Source organism: Saccopteryx leptura, chromosome 11 (assembly GCF_036850995.1).
Source record: "Saccopteryx leptura isolate mSacLep1 chromosome 11, mSacLep1_pri_phased_curated, whole genome shotgun sequence".
Classification (NCBI taxonomy): Eukaryota; Metazoa; Chordata; class Mammalia; order Chiroptera; family Emballonuridae; genus Saccopteryx; species Saccopteryx leptura.
The window spans coordinates 22416140-22431431 of record NC_089513.1 but is presented as its reverse complement, the minus strand read 5'-3'; the positions used below and the strand labels follow the sequence as shown (position 1 = coordinate 22431431).

The 15292-nt window shown below is 41.0% G+C and overlaps 1 protein-coding gene across 2 annotated transcripts in view; it reads left to right on the top strand.

Annotated features, from left to right (window-relative positions):
- The window catches only part of KATNAL2 (katanin catalytic subunit A1 like 2), a 90864-nt gene extending 76713 nt beyond the window's left edge, over positions 1-14151 (top strand). For both annotated transcript variants that reach the window (XM_066352598.1, XM_066352599.1), the window contains 3 exons: positions 11626-11788; positions 12613-12715; positions 13220-14151. In XM_066352598.1, the coding sequence (XP_066208695.1) occupies positions 11626-11788; positions 12613-12715; positions 13220-13359 (406 nt within the window). In that variant the 3' untranslated portion in view covers positions 13360-14151. The remainder of the gene's footprint in view (positions 1-11625; positions 11789-12612; positions 12716-13219) is intronic.
- The last annotated feature ends 1141 nt before the right edge of the window (positions 14152-15292 follow it).

Genomic DNA, 15292 nt, shown 5'->3' with positions numbered 1-15292 from the left:
GGGTGTTGAGGGGACACGGGGGTGGGGGGATGTATTCGGTGGGACACTTGAATCTATGTAAGCACAATCAATTTAAATCAATAAAAATATTAATCCCTTAATATTATCTAATACTCAGTTTATATTCAGGTTTCCCATATTGTTCCAAATATGTCTTTTTACAATTGATTTACTGAGCTGGTAGCCAAACAAGGTTTGAGTTTTGTAACTGGTTGCTCTCTTAAGTCTCTTTTAACCCAGAACAGACAGATGCCCCCTCCCCCTCTTGCCACCCACTTGACTGTCAGGGAGTTGTCCTGAGAATGTCTATTAAACTTTTGGGATTTGGCTCATTGTATCCTCATGGTAGTATTTAGCTTCTTTTTCTTACCCCTATAATTACTCTAGACTAAAAGTTAGATGGATTAGATTCAGGATCAATATAATTTTTTGGCAAACATACTTCCTAGGTGAGCTGCATACATCACATCACACTGCATCCTGAGGTAGGTAATGTCCGGTTGTCTAGCTTTGGGTAATGACAAGATCTGTCAGTGGATTCAGGTGTACAGTCCCCATCAGTAATTTTAGCATCCATTGATGATCTTTGCCTGAATCACTGATTTCACTGGGGGGGGGGGGGTGAGTCTATCACTCCTTCTGATTGATAGCTGAAATTATTCTCTATAATAGAACTTCCTGTCATCCAATAGGGTTATTTGGTTACCCTGAAATACAGTTCATACTAGAAAAGCAGGATTCTCTCTCTCTCTCTCTCTCTCTCTCCCTCTCTCCCCCTCTCCCTCTGATAAATGACTTGTTAAGTATAGCCATATCAGTTTTTTTTAAAAAAAAACCTTTGTTTAGATAAACTCACATACCATATAGTAACTCATTTAAATTTAATGGTTTTTAACTGTATATAGTTGTACATCCATCACCATAATTTTAGACAGTTTTTCTTTAACCCTCCAAAAAGCCTTATACCCATTAGCAATCACCTCCCTCCCAACACACACACATATAGCACTAGGCAACCAGTAATCTATTTTTTGTTTCTATCCCCACAACTACACTACAGTTGTTATGCCAACTCTGTGTTTAATCATAAAGAACTGCCAAACTCTTTTCCAAAGGGCATTCCTACTAGCAATAAGTGAAGGTTCCAATTTTCCACATCCTTGTCAACTCTTGTTATTATCTTTTTGATTATAGCCATCCTAGTGATGAGAGGAGGTAGCTCAGTAGTTTTGACTTGCTTTTCTCATGACTAATGATATTAAGCATCTTTTCATGTACTTGTTGGTCAGTTGCTTATCTTTTTTGGAGAAATGTCTTTTTAAATCCTTCATTTTCAAATTTGTCTTTTCATCACTGAGTTATAAGATTTGTTTTATATAGGCTCTTTTATATATATACAAGTCCACTATCAGGTATATTATTTGTAGATACAGTGTGTCCGTAAAGTCATGGTGCACTTTTGACCAGTCACAGGAAAGCAACAAAAGACGATAGAAATGTGAAATCTGCACCAAATAAAAGGAAAATCCTCCCAGTTTCTGTAGGATGATGTGGCAGCATGTGCGCATGCGCAGATGATGACATAACACCGTGTATACAGTGGAGCAGCCCACAGCCATGCCAGTCGAGATGTGGACGGTACAAAGGCACGTTCAGTGTGTTCTGTGGCTCGCTAAATTCGAATCCGTGACCAAAGTACAACGTGAATATCGGAGCTTTTATAATGAAGCACCACCACATAGGAATAACATTACTTGGTGGGATAAGCAGTTGAAGGAAACCGGCAGTTTGGTGGAGAAACCCCGTTCTGGTAGGCCATCAGTCAGTGACGAGTCTGTAGGGGCTATACGGGATAGCTACCTAAGGAGCCCTAAAAAATCTGTGCATGAGCCCACATCGAACTGCACTGAATAGGTATGAAACTGGAGAGTTTTCCTTTTATTTGGTGCAGATTTCACATTTCTATTGTCTTTTGTTGCTTTCTTGTGACCGGTCAAAAGTGCACCATGACTTTCGGACACACTGTATTTTCTCCCCTTCTGTGGCCATCAGTCAGGCCTGCCCACCTATGTGTCTGCCTGCCTGTCTCCCTCCCTCCCTCCCTCCTTTCTCTCCCCTTCCGTCCTCTCTCCCTTCTTTCCTTTCTAAACATCTTTGCTCTTTCTCTCTTGCTGTCCTTGGTCAACTTCCCATGTCTGTTCTTCCTAGGCCTGAGCCATTCAGAAGACCCTATAACTGGTTATTCTACTGCAGTGCTGTATAATAGAAGTACAATGTGAGGCACACATACACATTAAAATTTTCTAATAGCCACATAAAAAATAAAGAGAAACATAAAATTCATTTTTTTTTTTTTTTTTACAGAGACAGAGAGAGAGGGATAGATAGGGACAGAAAGACAGGAACGGAGAGAGATGAGAAGCATCAATCATCAGTTTTTCGTTGTGACACTTTAGTTGTTCATTGATTGCTTTCTCATACATGCCTTGACCGTGGGTCTTCAGAAGACCGAGTAACCCTTGCTCAAGCCAGCGACCTTGGGTCCAAGCTGGTGAGCTTTTTGCTCAAACCAGATGAGCCTACGTTCAAGCTGGCGACCTCAGGGTCTTGAACCTGAGTCCTCTGCATCCCAGTCCGATGCTCTATCCACTGTGCCACCACCTGGTCAGGCTAAAATTCATTTTAATAAAATTTTATTTAATCCAATATATCTAAAATATTATAATTTCCATATGTAATCAACATAAAAATATTGTGATATTTTACTTTTTATTTTTCATAATAAATCTTTGAAATCTAGCATATATTATATTTTACACTTATGCACATTTCAATTTGGATTAGCCAACTTCAAGTGCCCAGTGCTACTTGTGGTTGGTGGCTACCATATTGGAGAGTGCAGGTCTAGAGACTAATTTGCCTCTATGCCACTGTGACAGATATTGATTGATAATTGCTTCCCAATGTTCACTTTATCCAAAATAAAATTTGGGGGTTCTATTTCTTAGTCTTTCTGCCATTAGGTGTGACCATGGCCAAGCTCCTTTGTTATTTGCACAAGATGACCCAAGTTCCATTTTACATTTTGCACCAGTCCTAGAATCAGCCATTGATTCACAGAGCTCTGGTTTCCTTTAATGGGAAATGATATTCAGAGAATCACGGTCTCACAATTAGTCTCACAATCCTTGCTACTGGATTACCATTACTTCTTGGCCTTTTGATTGGGCAGAGCTAGGAAATACATAGTTTTTTTAAAAAAATACTTCATTCCTTGTACGCAACATGGGAAATGTGGCTGGTAATGGGACAGGGGTGTGGAGCTGTATGATGAATGTCTTCTTGTTTCAGTCTTTTTAGTGCTTTTTTTTTGGAGCCCTCTTGGGCTCTTAGTGGACAGTTTTTTGCTTCTTTTCAGATGGGTCACTGACTCGGTAGTTTAATTTTTAGCTTTCTTTATTTTTTCTATCTTTAAACTTTACTAGCCCTTCTGTTTTCCCAAATACAACCTGTAACTGATTTACTCTAAGGGATTTAAATGATTAGAATTGTATATAAAATAGAAAATAAAAGTCCCCCATAATCCTCTCTCCCGCCCTCAGGATAACCACTTTTACTATATAGTTTGGTGTATATTCTTTCAACATCTTATTTTTAAAGTTATTTAAAAAATTTAATTAGGAAAGATGTAATACATATAAATATGTCATATTGTGAAGCATAACACCAAATATAATATCCATGAACCCAGTATCCCATGTAAGGACTGGAATATTCCCTGCATTGGTTTTTAACTATTATTTTAAATTTAGAAAATTTTCAAGTATAGCCTGACCAACTGGTGGTGTAGTGGATAGAGCGTTGGACTGGGATGAGGAGGACCCAGGTTCGAGACCCCAAGATTGCCAACTTGAGCATGGGCTTATCTGGTTTGAGCAAGGCTCACCAGCTTGAGCCCAAGGTCACTGACTTGAGCAAAGGGTCACTCGCTCTGCTGTAGCACCCTGGTCAAGGCACATATGAGAAGGCAATCATTGAGCTAAGGTGCTGCAGCGAGAATTGATGCTTCTCGTCTCTCTCCCTTCCTATCACAGATCTCTGTCTCTATATTTGACCCTCTCTGTCTCTGTCATACAAAAAAATTTCAAGTATAGTTTACATCCCATATTATTTTGTATTAATTTCAGCTCTACAGCATAGTACATAGTTTTAAAAGGAGGCAGGTAATGAGTCCATACTAGTTTCTCATTCAAATGGAAAAGTACAAGATTTTTAGTCAATTCTTTGATTTTATATTTGTATGCTTTTTCTAACTGTGAAATCTCAGTTCTTTTTTTTAAAATTTTTTTATTTATTCATTTTAGAGAGGAGAGAGAAAGGGAGAGAGAGAGACAGAGAGGGAGAGAGAGAGGAGAGAGAGACAGAGAGAGAAGGTGGGGAGGAGCTGGAAGCATCAACTCCCATATGTGCCTTGACCAGGCAAGCCCAGGGTTTCGAACCAGCAACCTCAGCATTTCCAGGTCGACGCTTTATCTACTGTGCCACCACAGGTCAGGCAATCTCAGTTCTTAATAACATTAACATGATTAATATTGTTTTTCCCTAAAATATAAACCTATTTTACATTTGTGTGTGTAACAGTGTTTCCAGTCATAATGCCAGTCTCTCATGCCTATAACATTTTTTTTTAATTATTTTTTATTTATTCATTTTAGAGGAGAGAGAGAGATAGAGAGAGAAAGAGAGAGGGGGGGGGGAGGAGCAGGAAGCTTCAACTCCCATATGTGCCTTGACTGGGCAAGCCCAGGGTTTTGAACTGGCGACCTCAGCATTCCAGGTCAACGCTTTATCCACTGCGCCACCACAGGTCAGGCCACCTATAACATTTTGATAAGGAATATGGTACCAACCTAGCCCGACTGAGGAGGAAGGGACAATCAGATTTCTCATCTCAGCACCGGTGACGTGTGGGGCCAGATAACTCTGCTTTGAGGGCTGTCCTGTGCACTGTATGTCCTAAGTATGATGCTGAGCAGCGTCCCTGGCCTCTCCCCGCTAGATGCCAGAAACACCCCCCAAGTTGTGACAACCAAACTATGTCTCCAGACATTACCAAATGTTCCCTGGGCAGCAAAATCATCGCTAGTTGAGATTCACTGGACTAACAGTAGGAATTGACAGACATTATGTAGATATAAGTTGTCACATGCCCCACAGCTGAATTCTCAAGGTTATTTTTTTAAAGAACTCCACAGAATAACTGAACTCGATTTACTTAAACACACACACAAAAACGTATTAGATAGATTGTTCTGTATCTTAATTTTTTCTTAATAAAAGGTTCTGGAAATCTTCCCAAATAAATCCAGAAAATCTGTCCTTACTTTCTTTATAGATGCATATGTGTCACTCAGTGCATATGGTAATCTATCACAGTCACCTAAAAATGAGCATTTGGGTTAATCCTATTATTTTGCTATTACAAACAGTGCTGCGATGAGTGATGATGTACGTGTAGCACTTTGTGTATTTGCCAGTGTATCTTGGGGGTAGGTTCCTGGAAGTAGAATTTCTGGGTCAAAGGGTTAATGTGCATGAAATTATAGCAGAGATTGCCAAATTTCCCTCTATAGAGGTTGTACATTTTGTATTCCCACTAGTGTCCTGCTTTCATTACTTAACATTATAGTAAGAACATTTCCAATGTCATTAAATAATCCTTGAAAATTGGATTTTGTAATGGCTGCCCAAAATTCCCACATGTGAATATACTACAATTTAGTTAATCATTCCTTTCCTGTTGAACATATATGATGCTCCCAACTTTTCTCTATTATAATGACACTGGGACAACTTCCTTGAAAAAAAAATCTTTGACAAAAATCTGGTTATTACTTCAGAACAGATTTCTAGAAGTTGAATTACTGTATCAAAAGGTCTAGATATTTTTTAAGTTTCTGGCTACATATTTCCTACTTCCTTCTCTGAGGAAGTAGTTGTATTTTTTATCAAGAATATTGGAACAGATCTTCATATTGGCTTCAGAGTCTTAGGAGAGGAAACAAACTTACCTGATTCAAGCAATGTTAAACCCAGTCCAAAAAAATCCCCAGAGAAATTCTTTATGGAAGTTCTCATCTATAGCATCTTTCAGAGCACTAGGCTCTCCTTTACTGCTTGTTAACTTATCAGTTTCCCTAGACAAACCCATTCTGTCTCATAGGAGCAGTCATCTTCTCCCTTCTCAGCAGTGATATAGCATGCGGCATCTTTGCTTATTCAGTGCTTCTCCAAGGAGCACCTTCCCTGACCTATAGCGTCCCAGATAGAATGAAAAGGAAGCAAGAAATAACAGCACATCCACATCATTTGATGTGTAAATAAGCAATGAGAAGAATAACAAATGCTGCATCATTAATATTACCACTTAAAGTAACAGCCATATAAGAAATGTTTAGTGAGCACAATTAGGGCTAATTTGACCTACCCTGATTGTTGAGTAGTCAGAAACTCAGGCCTAGGAGTCCAGAGGGAAACACAATATTGAACAAGGCCATTCAGGCAAATGCCATCTTTAGCTATCTATTTAATTTGATGGTAGTTTAAACAAATAAGGTGTGAAAACTGTATATGTAAAGCATGTTAAAACTCATCTTTTTTCCTTCCTGTTTGCAAAAGGGCTAGAAATTTCACTATCCCTCTCAAAAATCAGACACCTGCTGTGACCAAAATCTGGATTAAAAAAAAAACACACCCCAAATTCTAATGTTTAGAAGAAAGCATAAAATCAAAGAGACTACTACACTGGGAGTGGGTAGAAATATACCTAGTAAGCCACTTCTTCCCATTCGCATCTCCTCCTCTCTGGTATGACATTTCTGTAGAAGTGTCTACATGTGGTTGCAGAGCTCAGCAGACATAACCCCAGTTCTTTCCACAGTAACTCTGTGCATGCTGGGCTCCAGGGAGAAGCTGGCCCCATGGGAAGGGTATGTAGGAGTTAGGTTACACAGGGCTCACTGTGGAAGACAAGGTAACCTTCAAAGCCTTACTCATGGGCTCCCCATCTACCAAAGAATACTACAACTCCTTAACCTACTCTTCAAGAACTGCCATGACCACTCACTTCATGTTGGTTATGGATGTAAATGCAAAGACTTTGCTTATAAAACTTTGCTTTTCTCCAATCATGCTGAGATAGTTTGAACTGAATATGTTTGAACTATTGAATGACTAAAGTAGAATTATGTGTGGTTTCCAAATTTTGTAAAATTTGGAATGATCTCTGTCCCAGGAGCCACATGATTTAATGGGGAGACAAACCAAGGGGCTGAAGAAGGCTCTGGAAGGTTTGGTACAGGAGCTCAGGTGCAAGGCCTTATAGCCCATGTAAACTGTCTGGGTGGCCAGTGGACTTTACCACCTTATAGATAGCAGTGGGCATATGTTCGGTGGCCAGGTTCTGAAGTCTGTGAACCTTCCCTGTATGTCCCATGTCACTCTCACTGGCTGCTTTTAACCTTCGAGGTGATGGAAGTACCAGATAACCAAAATAAAGAAGACAGGAGAACCGAATAGCCAGTTACCAATCAAGATATGAGAGCTAAAGGGAGTGTTTTCTGGTTGCCACAAGTTAAAGTTTTTCATATAAATGTATTGGCATAAAGAATAATTCCTGGGTACATTTCATTTGTCCTTTGTTTCCTCCCTTGTATGATTCTATTATTATTGATGTCATTAAAAGTGCATTCATCAGGCCTGGCTGTCAGGGACTTGCACTTATTTTGTGCCCACAGGCAGTTTTGAGGTAAATCTCTTGCTTTAGGGCATTAGCTGATCAATACAGACATCTACAGTGAGGGATTGTTTTCCCACCTCTCTCTGCATGAAGTCACTCTAGATGGAATGGGGAGACCGAGAGGAAGGTGCCCCCACAGAACCTTCCTCCTGCTGTCCCCTGCCTTTCGGGGGGCAGCCGATCCAAGGAAAGGCCTTGAAGGAAACAGGGCTGGTCACTAGCTGTGCCATTTTTTCAACTTATTCACTCTTCCTTCCTGGTTTTCAGCGTGATCTCAAGTCTTATTTTGTCTTTGAAGTTTACAGGACCAACAGTCCTGCACTTCAAGCCCCAAAACACCTTGTTATTGCTTTTATTTACTTATAAGGAGGATTTTTGTCTTAATCATTGCTGAATACTGGAGACTTAGCAGTGACAGTACATTTGACAGGTGGTTAATATTTGCTGAACTGAACTAATTCCTAAAATGTGAGTTTTAGGAATTCCCACTGCCCTCTCTCCTCTCCTTTCCCCTGCTCACCTCACCTTCCCATCCCACTGACTCAGCCCCATCTCTCCGCTGTCTAAATCACCCGTGGATTCATTAAGACGCACCCAGGTGGTCTACCAAATTTATCTTCTTGGAGACTTTTCTTCTAAAGTCTTCTTACCAGCTCCAGACAGAACTGATTGCCCGCTTCACCCAGTACAGAGAGGAGACCCTGGCACCCCACCTCAACATCCTGGAAAGTTCCTTCTATTTCTGTGTCAGATCGTCTGTTTCTTGGGTCCCATTGCAGCCCATTGGTTTGGTTTACTGTCTCCCTTTGGTCCTCCGATTCTTTCCTGATAAAGGGTATATGAGAGGTAAAAGTTTTTTAGACTTTGTATATTGAAAATATTGTCATTCTATCTATCAACTTAATTCATGGTTTGATCAAGATTTTTTTCTCAGAATTTTGAAGGCATTGCCTTATTTTCTTTTAGTATCTCATGTTGCTGATGAGAAGTCTTATTCTTAATTCTTTGTATGTACCTGCATTTTTCTCTCTGGAAGCTTTTATGATCCTCTCTTTGTCGCAGGGTTCTGCGATTTCACCATGATACCACTTAGGAGTCTACCTGCCATGACTACGCTGGCTGCAGGCCAGTGACTGAGGCACAGGCTCCAGGCTCTCTCTCTGGGTTCAAATCCATCATTCACTAGCTTTCTGACCTCAAGCAAGCTGCTCAACATCTGTGCCTCAGTTTCCTCATCTTAAAATGGAGATTATAATAGTACCTACCTCATAGGTCGTTGAGAGAATTAAACAACTATCTCTAAACTGCTTAAAACAGTGCCTACCATTTAGTAAGTGTTATTTAAGCATTATCTTTTATTAATATTCAAGTATGAAAATAAATCTCTTAAGAGTTCTGCAAAGGTTCCTCGACCCGGTTGCCTGGAGTATGAATGTTGGTCTTGAGAGGGGCAGTGGTTGTACAGGGGAAGAGACAGGGTTGAGTCTCTGACCTGAGATTAATTTCAACACAGGGAGGGTGATAAAGAAACAGGTAACTGTAACTGCTGCTAAGGAACCCCTGGACTCAGCCCAGGATTGGAAGAATAACAGGGAAAGACAAGACAATCCTTGAGGAAATTTGGTAATTCCAATTTATAATTCACATATGCTCTCTGGAAGGGTGCTTTCATTTTTCAATTTAAAAGGAAATGTCATGACATAGATTCAGAATTACAGTAAGAAAAATGGGAGGATGCTTTGGAGATTCTCGGTATCTTTATGGATGAGAAATATCTGGTAATGATGCTTTCATTGTTAGTCTTTATTAACGGTTAAGCTGGACTGACCCACATGCATTTTCTAATTTCTATACTGGGAAGTCAAACCAATGTTATTTTTCCTACTAGGAACTTGAAATTTTAACATATAAAGAGTTCACGGACTTACACTCAAAACAATCTAGTAATAATAGGAATGATAATTCAGGGTAACCAAAGAGCCCCAGTTAATGAGGGAAAGCTCTATATTAAATAATAATTCCAAATAATACATTTAGAATAAAACATTTTTTTTTTCTGAAGCCGGAAACGGGGAGAGACAGTCAGACAGACTCCCGCATGCGCCCGACCGGGATCCACCCGGCACGCCCACCAGGGGCGATGCTCTGCCCCTCCGGGGCGTCGCTCTGCCGCGACCAGAGCCACTCTAGCGCCTGGGGCAGAGGCCAAGGAGCCATCCCCAGCGCCCGGGCCATCTTTGCTCCAATGGAGCCTTGGCTGCGGGAGGGGAAGAGAGAGACAGAGAGGAAGGAGGGGGTGGGGGGTGGAGAAGCAAATGGGCGCTTCTCCTATGTGCCCTGGCCGGGAATCGAACCCGGGTCCCCCGCACGCCAGGCCGACGCTCTACCGCTGAGCCAACCGGCCAGGACCTAGAATAAAATATTTTAAAATCACCATTTTGTACCACTCTTGTAAAATAATTGATTCAAAGACCACTAACAGATACTAAAACTACTGAAAGGGACAGGGAAAGAAGTATTCACATGGTTCCAAAGTATTGTACATAAAATACTTATTACTATTTACAAAGAGGGTTCTTTGCAATGGAGAGATACACTGTCACCAGATGATCCCAGTAATTAAACACCACATCACTAATATTGAGACAACCCAAAAGGTGGGTTCCAATATCAAATATGAAAATATCATCATCTATGCACTATACTTGCCAAAAATATTTATCCTAATTCTAATAACTAAGCTTTTAGACCTGACTTCCTAGAGGACCCAACTACATGATACCATGAGGAAAACGTCAAGTGAATCCAGACGTGGGACATACTACAACTAGCCTTACTTTTTCAAAAATGGGCCAAAGCAAGGAGACTGGTCTCCATTATGAGGTTTAAGAGATATAACCATACGTAATGCACAATTTTTGATTTTCAGTTGGAAAAACTATGAAGGACATTTTTGGCATGATTGGAGAGATTTTAATATGGAATGAACATTAGACATATTATGCCATCAATGTTCATTCTGTCAGGTGTCATAATAGTACTGTAACTATGTAAGAAAATGTCCTATTTGGGGGGGGGGAATCCCAGCAGAAGCATTTAGGGGTGGGATTTCATGATGTAATTTACTTTGAAATAATTTAGCTGAATAGATATGAAGCAGATATGGCAAAACATTAACTGTTGTTAATCAAGATGGTAGGTGTATGGATAGTCATTGTTTTATTCTATTTTCTATTTGTTTGAAAGTTTTAAGAGACTTAAGGAAATAGCCTGCAGACACAAAACTGCATAAACCTGGGCTGACAGTGTTTTGGAAGGAGCAGGAGGGAGTGTGAAGAGCCACATTTGCACTGGGCACCCTGGAAAGAGCATTCACTCTCTGAGTTCACCAGAGCAGTGGAGTGAGACAGTCATTCGCTCCAGAATGCATGAGAGTTTTGGAAGAATTAATGTACTTCCCAGAGTGCCCGGGTTATTGTGAGGAATAATTTACGCACTGGCAGGATTGGATTGAATAATTTATGTTACAGCTGCAATGGAAATGCTCCTCGTTTGGTTGTTAGATTATTTCTCCCCAAATTAAGTCACTTAAAATTACCTTCTTTACATAAGGTATGCTTAGGGTGTATTTTCTTTTCTTTAACCAATTCTTTCTCCCAAACAACATAAAGTGATTGCCCTATCCATTCAGGCATAGATGCAGAGTAATAGTTAAAATGCAGAATGGCTTCCTGCAGTGCAAAATTGTTCTTAAACTGTACTTGTTGCTTAGGAAGTGAGTTTACTGCCCCAACCAGTTCCTCTGTTTCTGACATGAATGACTTCAGGGAGCTGGACTGTGCCATGTTACGCCGCCTGGAGAAGAGGATTCTCGTTGATCTCCCCAGCCGGGAGGCCAGACAGGTCATGATCCACCACTGGCTGCCCCCTGTGAGCAAGAGCATGGCCTTGGAGCTGCGCACAGACCTGGACTACAGCCTGCTCAGCCAAGTAAGCTGCCCTGGGGAGGGGCATCCGTAGGCCGGGCAGCCAACACATGACAGTCTTCTAGGCAGGGTCTTCTCATGAGCTGTTCAGAGCCCCTCCTTGAGTCCCTTAGAAAAGACCCAAGCTCCCAGCATTGCAATGGGCCTCTTCTTCATGAAAGAATGAACTCGGTCACTTGGAAGTACTCAAGCAGAGAGAAAGAATAAGGTAAGGTAGACACTGCATAGGGTTTAGACTTGGAGAACCTATGGTCAAATCCTGGCCCTGCCAGCAGCTTATTAGCTGTGTGACCTCAGCAGAATCACTTACTCTCTAAGGCTCAGCTTCTTCATCTGTAAAACAGACAACAGATACACCACAAGGATTACTGTGATGATTCAAGAAAGTCTTTCACAAATAGTAAAGCTCTAGGTACATGTCTGTTGCCCTCTTTGTCACTTTCATTGCCTCATTTAAGTGGACACTTGAAGTTGACATTCATTGAAGTTCCTCAAAAGCAGCTACAGTCTTATTTACAAGAGCAAAAGTATCTACTAACTTTGATCCTTGGATTTGGCACGAGGGCCCATTTAGACTAATGAGGGTGGTCTCCTCCTTCACCAACATCTTGTAACATAATTTTGGATGGAGTTAAGAAGTTTATCCCCAGCTTCTTAGGTTACCCAAAGAAATTGGAGGCCTCTCTTCCCTCAAGCATATCTATCTGGGAATCTTTGTATAGTGTCCATGGGGGGGGGGGCAGATATAGAATCTAAATCGGCTCTGATACTGAGTCCTGCCTGTAAGGACGTAATCACCACCATCGGGCTGGTTTGTGGCTGTTTCAGGAGACTGAGGGCTACTCAGGCTCAGACGTTAAGCTGGTCTGCAGGGAAGCAGCTATGAGGCCTGTGAGGAAGATCTTCAGTGCACTTGAAAATCACCAGTCAGGTAAAGCTGGAATCTTTGCTGGGAGGAAAATTTGTGTTTAAAAATCCAACTTTCACCAGCAGATGGAGCCTTGTGCCTGTTCTTGGTAGCTCTTTACACTTGCACATGCTCTTGTTCAAATCGCCCTTCCTGCACTTCCTCTTCTGGTGTTCTGTTTTGTACCAACTATGCCCCCAGAAGATAAACTCCCCCAGAAGATAAACTCCGTAGCTCTTGGGCTTTTATTTCTCTGGCACGCTATGATGTTGGGCTGGATACACTGAGGCACTATATAAATATTAAATAAAACTTTGATGGTACATTTAAGTCACATATTTTTGTCTGGACTTCAGGGGCTGAGTTGTACATTAAAGAATTTTTTCCCGAGCCCTCTTTAGTCGTGCCTCTTCTGCATTAACCATTAAGAATGCTGCATTATGCATTGTCTTGAAAGAGGGTCTATTAGCATTTCAAGAGCATTGATCACACAAGGTCGATCTTGTGCTGTTACTTGTTTTTATCTAGAGAGCAGCAATTTACCTGGGATCCAGCTGGACACGGTGACCACCGCCGACTTTTTGGATGTTTTAGCTCACACCAAGCCCTCAGCAAAGAGTCTGACTCAAAGGTACTCAGCCTGGCAAAGTGAGTTCGAGTCCGTCTGAAAACACATTTACCCCAAACTGACCACAAAGACAACCACAGTGGTCTTCTGGTTTATTAGTGTAAGTGTAATAACATGATTGAAATAACAAAATAGTATTCTTGAAGACAATTTGGACTTGATATTCTCATTAATTTTTCATAATTGATGTCATCAAAATATTAAAGATTCGAATTAACAAGTATGTGCTAATTGGTCATACAATGGAGAACTGTCATGTAATTAGACTCCATAAAATTTTGATGAACAATTTCTTGCAGTGGGCCTTTTGCTTGTGACTGTTTTCATTTTGAAGGAAAAGATGTAGTTAGGAAAACTGTCGCACCTGATGGTTCTGATTTGGGGAGCCAATTAGAAACGAAGCTTGACAAGACCATCTAACCTGCTACGAGTTCAAGGGTGGATAAGAATGGAAGCAGGAAAGGAAATGTAGAGTCTATTTCTTTTGACAATATTCCGAATCTCATCAGCTCTCCCTAATTCTGACCTCAACCAGTTTTATCAGCAGAAAACTACCAGACTGGGCCTCACTCAGAAATGTCACTCCATCTCCAGAGATAACTGTTTTGTGTTTAGAGCTAATGGCAATGTGACTAACACATCACCACCACTAGCTGCCAGATTGAGCGTTTTGAGTTCTGACTCATGACAGCTTTTGACTTTTCACATCCCGTGTGCTGTCCTTCTCTTCCCATTACCACAGCACATTGTCGGATCCAAAGCTTAAGATGGAGTCCCTGCTCTTAGGCTCCCCCACATCTCCGTAGGTGTTATGAACAGCTAGAAACACCTCGCTTAGAAACAAACAATCTCAGAAGCCCCACATCTCCGTAGGTGTTATGAACAGCTAGAAACACCTCGCTTAGAAACAAACAATCTCAGAAGCATCTACTTTCAACTCCAAATCTATTTTCAGGGCCTCTACTAGGTGGTGCCACCCTGCCCCAACTAGAACTTATCCATGGTGAGTCGCCTTCTTATCTTTTCCTTTCCTTATTTTCTTTGTCCCTGCAAGACAGGCTCTTCCTCCAAAGAAAAACTTCCAGGAAAAGCAACATTTTGGACAGCTAAACATTCCACAGGACTTTACCCTTTTAAACAAAAACAAAATATTTGGGGGGTATTATTTTGAGGGGAATATTCTCAAATGTCTCTTAAAATGTAGTCAGGGACAATGTAGTCAAATTTAAAATATACTTCATATAACAAATATGAAATAAAAAGATGTTTTATCTTAGGATATGCTTAACACACACACACACACACACACACACACACACACACACACACACACACACACAAATTCTTCATGATAATTAGGTACACTATGCTGCACTGGTGACACCTGGATGAACTGGTCTCTACACCAAACAGCCTCAGACAGCTGTACTGTTCAATTTCTAACATCTGCTGTGCTTTGGGGTTATTTTCTTGGCCAGGCTGCCAGCTGACATTTCTTGTAGCTGTTAGTCCATTTGCTTGTGGCTACTACTATCCTTTCTGATTTCATCCCGTTAGAGGGAACCTCCACTGTTGTTAATTTGCTGTGGTTGGAAAGTAGGTAAGCTTGCACTGTATGAATAGCTACCAGTGAAGAGGTGAAGGGGCAAGAGGCATTCCCGTGGACAAAATCCTTCGTAACAATACGCTGGGCTCTTTTAGCTTACTGCCTGCTCCAGACTCCATTCAGGGTTAAATAAGTGCGGTTTTGCCTTCCCTGACAGCAAGCAACATTCCTCCACTTCCAAACCCCACACACAGCCTACTGTGTTCTTAACACATCTCCACATCCTTGCTTTCTGTTCAAGAATCTCCAAGTTCATCTTTGTAATACTTCTTCCTTAATTCAATCATGTATTCAATCCTTCTCTTTCCCTTGCAGTCCGTCTCCAAATAGTTATGCATGTATGTTTTTAGGTCATGCTTTTATTTTA